The following is a 5,446-nucleotide window of genomic DNA, read 5'->3' on the forward strand; positions in this document are numbered from 1 at the left end:
GTTTTTTATATATATATACATATATATATATATAAAATAAACAAAGACTAAACCTAATAAATTTTTAAATAGTTAAAGAACTAAAATGAGTAAGAGACTAAAAATGATTAGTGTGTATTTATTTTATATATATAATAATTAATAGACCAAACTTGATAAGTAATATTTTGAATAGCTAAATAATTATAATTAAATTTGATAAATGTATAATTATATGTGACTGTTTTAAACATAGTCGAATAATTGAGCACCATTTATTGCATTTTGCATAGCTATTTATATGAGAAAAAATTGCAAGCCGGCAGTGAAACCTTCCGCCGCCGCTGCTGTAGCAATGGCAACCAGGTATGAGCACTGCCGAAATCTCTATATGTATGATGATGAAGATGGAATTAACGTTTATATTACTGTATGGTTTCTAGTAGGAAATTGAGAGCATTCAAGAATTGGATGAAGTCGCAACATGTAGAGTGTAGCGACGCGCTGGACGTGGTAGTGACGACGAACTCTTCGGCGGTATCCGTAAGAGCCTTGTGCGATCTCAATGTTGGCGATTTAGTGGCGACTATTCCCAAGGAGAGTTGCTTGACGGTAAAGACTTCAGGTGCGCGGCAAATGATAGAGGAATCGGAGCTTGAAGGCATCTTAGCTCTAGCAGTTGTCATCATGTATGAGCGAAGCCTTGGTCCGCTATCTCCTTGGTTTGGTTATCTCCAGTTGATCCCTTATTCTGAACCTATCCCTTTGTTGTGGTCCCTATCTCAAATCGACTCTCTTCTCGCCGGAACTGAGCTTCACAAGGTCTCCAAATATATCTTTCTATTCATTCTTAATATAATATCTGTACACAAGTATAAGTTACCCTAACTAAGGTCCAAAGTTTTTTTGCTTTTCTTCGCCTGTCTATGATGCTACTATAAAGAATCTCCAAGCTTCTCTGCTTGATTCTACAGTAATCTTTTTAGGTTTAACGTAGATGGCTTTGCACATAAACTCTTTAACTCTGGTGCAAATTGGAACGTCCTGGAAAAATGTTTAAATTTCTTTGATGAGTATGTTCTTAAAATTTTCTGCACAGATTGTTTAGTGGCATCTTCTTGAATAGTTGAGTACGTTCACTTGCAACTTGAATAAACTGGAATGAGTTGGCATGTATCTTGATTACAACTACGAGTGAGTTGACTTTGAATAGGATTAAAACTTGGAGTGAGTTGTCTTACAACTTCCTTGCTGCTCAGAGGAGCTGTCTTGTAATCTGATTATGACTTGGACTGAGTTAGCCTCTTGGTGTTGGTGAAAGAGAATCAACTGTAAAATAGCAGTCTCTTGTTCAATATTTAGCCATGGATGGAATGACAATCATAGACCATAAGTGTGAGTGGAAGTTAGAGAGAGATCTTTTCAAGTATGAGGACTTGAAAGGATTTTTAGGAAATATTAAAGTTCTTTTATCTTATTTGCTGTCCAGTTTGAATTGTCAGCCTAAAAATTGGTAGCAGAGCTTGACACATTGTATCCATAATAGCAATAATTACGCCACAATCCCAAACAAGTTGGGTTGGCTATATGAATCCTCATTTCTTCATTTAAGCTCATATTATATCATACTCATAATGAATAAAATAAAACTGGAAAATACGTTAAAACTATATATAAATAATAGTGATAATAATAACAACAGAAGTTCTATACGAGTTTAAAAGCTAAGCTCAACTAGTACCTATCACCTATATGAATTTTTTTGCCCATTGGGCCCTATCTTTATCTAAGTCTGTATTACACACTGTATCCATACTATTGAATTTTTCATGGTTATCGGTGTCTTTAGAGTTTAGATTGTGTTTTCTGATCACTTTGAGACAGAGGCAATAAATTATAATGTGATTGTGAGAATGTGAATCCTGTATACTCTAACCATTTGTAGATTTGTAAATGGATGGAATGCGAGTTCCTTTTTTTCACCCATCTATGATATGATATGAGCTGAAATGCCGAAATGAGGATTCATATACCCGACCTAAACTTATTTTGGGACTCTGTGGAGTTGCAATGAATGGACGATGAATTCCTTTGTATTGTAAAGCCTATGTAGTGTTGTAATGGATAGAGTGATGATTTCTTTTGCAACTCTAGCATTTTTAAGGCTATGTTAGATGGAAGAGAGTCCTCTTGAGCCATATATGGGTCAAAAGGATGAAAGGTGATTTCTGTGATGGAGTAGGCGAATTCCCTGTAATATGTGGTTCTGAAATAGATTGAAGGTGAGTTCCCTTTTAGACCTAACTATCTGCAGGGTTGTAAAACAATGAAAGGTGTATTCTCATGTATAAAGCCATTTGTGGGGTTGCAATGGATGGGAAGTGCAAGACCCTTTTACACCTACTCCAAATATTAACTTTTTTGGCCAAATCGATATGTTTGATCAGAGTAGTATGCAAAGAACAAGCTACTATTCCAATTTCCACATGAACGAATATGCCAAATCGTCCAAAGTAGCATCAAATTCAAGCTTCTGTGTGACAACTCCTTACCGTATGTTTGAGGAAGTGGAGTCAGCCTCTCTATATTACTGAATCCCTAGTAAGCAATGCACAACAAATCTGAGAGTCAAGTATTGCAAGATGCTTAGAAAAATGTAATTTGGAGTATAGAGGCATTGGAGCATGTGTAAGCACAACTTGGAGGAAGTATGAAAGGATAGTGCATATTAAGGCACAAGTGCTAAGAGCTTATAAAATTCTTTGATGGAAAAGTTGTAGTAAAAGAACTTCAAGTAAGAGCTGATTGAGGTGGAACAAGTCTATTGTGTTAGAAATTCCAGCCAATCCTCTCTGTATTACTGAATCCCTAGTAAGCAGTGCTAACAAGCCTATTTTTTGTTTATTTTTTTCTTTTGAGTAAGTAGGCTAGCAACTTGATTACAACTTGGAGTAAGTTGGTTTGCAACTTGTCTACATTTTTGAGTGAGAGATTACAATTTTGAATTCGCTAGCAACTTGATTGCATCTTGTATTGCGATGTCTTGCTGCTTGATATAACTTGTATTGAGTTGACTTGTATTTTTTGAGTACAACTCAGAGTGAGTTGGCCACTTAGGTTTGGTGAGGGAATCAACTTTATAAATTGCCATCTCTTATTCATTGTTTAGTCGTGGAAGGAACTGAAAATGTAAAAAAATGGAACTGAGAGGTTGAGAGAGTTTTGTCAATGTAAGAGCATTGAGAGAATTGTAAACTATATGTGGCAGAATTGTGAGAAAATAGTATAGAATGAATTTATGGGATACTCTTGATCTTGGATTTATTTTCTGGATAACGTAGAGTGGGATCTCTAATTTGTATTCTTTTTCAATATGTTTAATACTTCTGTTGTAGGAAAATTCTTCCTTTATGCCGATTGATGTAGGTCTAACCATGTTATTGTCGGTGTCAATGTATTCTTTCATAAGTGTTATCATAATTTGTTTTCATGTCCCAGTACGGCTGATCCTTTTTGTGGTGTAGCTGGACTTATTCTAGAAGGATATTATAAGTTGTTTAATAGTTCAACTTCTTTTGTTTTTTTAATGTGGATGAATCTGCAGCTCAATAATCTGTGTGCGGAATCCTGATACTTCTATTGAAAATATTATGTTGGAACTTTCTAGAGTAATTGTTCAGTTCTTCAGTAAAGCTTATTGAAATTCATCCAAATAATGCCAGAAGAGTGAAGAACTTGTGCTCTGTTCGGCTTTCAAATGAAACAAAAAGGAGAAGCCGTGCATATGAAGTTGTCCCTTTGGCATTCGTCAAATGGTTGCATATAAACAAATAGGATAGCTTCTGTCAGAAAGGGTTGAAATTCTTATGCAAATGTAGTTGGTTAACGTTTTTTGTTTTTGGTTAACGATTTGGGCACCCATGGAAGTCCGGTGATTATTGATGAGTGGGTGCCTTTTTAGGATAATGTCATTTTTGCCTAGATCTCTCTACTTCATGTCATTTGCTTGTATATGAAGCTTTCTCCGACACAGCAATAAAATCATTACGTTATCATCTGAAGAAAAAGATTGCTGATGTCGCTGCCTGCCTGTGTTGCTACTTCTGTTTGGTGAACTTCAAACTAAAAGAGAATGAGATCTCTTCTACGAAAGAATGTATTTGCTGCTTTGCAAACTTTTGATTTTCTGACAAGCTATTTGAAGTTGGGTAATCGTGCATATTAGACTTTATTCTGTTCTTATTCTATTGTATGACCATTATGATGTATTTGTAGGCAGATAGTTAAAGACGACAAGGCACTTATCTACGAGGACTGGAAAGAGTGTATTGAGCCTCTCTTAACTTCAGTTTCTTTACAGCTTAAAGCAGAACATTTTGGTGTTAAGGAGTATCTTGCTGCAAAAAGTCTAATTGCGTCGCGGTCTTTTGAAATAGATGATTACCATGGATGCGGAATGGTTCCCTTGGCAGATCTGTGAGTATACCTTTTAGTGGAATCTTCTGCATCAATTCTTACTTCTTCATCTCCCTCTTACTTACTGAACTTCCCATATTGGTTTGAGCTGTCTCACTATTTCCTATTCAATTTGTAGTTGCTGACTTATTTTACCTCTGCTGTGAGGGGTTCATTCGCTCCTTGTTATGTCATGATGTTACACGTCATAAATTTCATCAGTGTTGTTTCATGATTATTGTGAAATGTATGCCTCGTGTATGCATGTGAGCAGTGTCCTGGTTTTAAATTTTTTTAGTAGCCTAACCACATTGCTTGAAAAGTCAAAATCTATTCTTCTCTCACCTTATTTAAGTCCTCTTCGTGTATCCATTTTATTTCCTAGCCATACTTTGTTTAACTTCATAGTTTTGCAATTACCGAGTTTCATTGCATTTTTATTTTTATTTTAACGACTTGTTGTCTCGTTTGTCTTATTCCAAATCTAATAGGTATATGTGTTGCTTGAACTACTGAACTGGTGGAAATATTAAGTGGACTACCACAGTGTTATTAAAAGCGAAAAGCGTAAAAAAGCTCTAAGGTCAGTGGGGGCTTTAAGCGCAAAGCGCAAATAAAGCGTGGGCTTTAATGAATAACTTTGGGATGCTTATGATATGGTTTGTAGTTTCTATTTTCAAGACTATATTGTAAAAAAGGCTATGACCCTAAGATTGTATTCAATTGTATTAGATGGTGATTGAGACAAGGTCTAGACTCTTATACTTCTTTTATGAAAGAGACTTCTATTGTAAAAGTTTTAAACTCCGCATTATTTCTATTACATATGTTTATGATTATGCTAAGGGCTTGTATGAGACCCCTTCGGGGTCGAGTACGCCGTGTTGCATCTAGGAGGGTAACCCTGGGTCATGACAGTATGAATTTTTAGCATCTCATTGTGACTACCCGGTTATCGAATGAGTCTCTCGTGATGAACATTTCACAGTAGCTAGAAAGTGTGGAGTCTGGT

The 5,446-nt window shown here is 35.8% G+C and overlaps 1 protein-coding gene across 2 annotated transcripts; it reads left to right on the forward strand.

The window, feature by feature from the left end:
• The first annotated feature begins 251 nt into the window (after positions 1-251).
• LOC102580626 (uncharacterized) lies at positions 252-5,225 on the forward strand. Of its 2 annotated transcripts, none has more exons than XM_006349594.2 (4): positions 252-345; positions 423-801; positions 4,259-4,455; positions 4,926-5,225. In XM_006349594.2, exons 1-4 carry the CDS (start codon positions 281-283, stop codon positions 4,948-4,950), a joined length of 666 nt encoding a protein of 221 aa, XP_006349656.2. In that variant the 5' UTR covers positions 252-280; the 3' UTR covers positions 4,951-5,225. The 2 variants fall into 2 exon arrangements, with proteins under 2 accessions (XP_006349656.2, XP_015165154.1); XM_015309668.1 differs by having other exon boundaries at positions 426-801; positions 4,926-5,224.
• The last annotated feature ends 221 nt before the right edge of the window (positions 5,226-5,446 follow it).

Source organism: Solanum tuberosum, unplaced genomic scaffold, assembly GCF_000226075.1.
Source record: "Solanum tuberosum cultivar DM 1-3 516 R44 unplaced genomic scaffold, SolTub_3.0 scf00107, whole genome shotgun sequence".
NCBI classification, from domain to species: domain Eukaryota; kingdom Viridiplantae; phylum Streptophyta; class Magnoliopsida; order Solanales; family Solanaceae; genus Solanum; species Solanum tuberosum.

What these genes read in the sequence shown, in the direction of transcription:
- LOC102580626 (XM_006349594.2), top strand. Translation starts at nt 281, where the DNA reads ATGAGAAAAAATTGCAAGCCGGCAGTGAAACCTTCCGCCGCCGCTGCT. An exon ending in CCGGAACTGAGCTTCACAAG is followed by an intron (nt 802 to 4,258) that starts GTCTCCAAATAT and finishes ATTTGTAGGCAG; the next exon opens with ATAGTTAAAGACGACAAGGC. An exon ending in ATGGTTCCCTTGGCAGATCT is followed by an intron (nt 4,456 to 4,925) that starts GTGAGTATACCT and finishes CAAATCTAATAG; the next exon opens with GTATATGTGTTGCTTGAACT.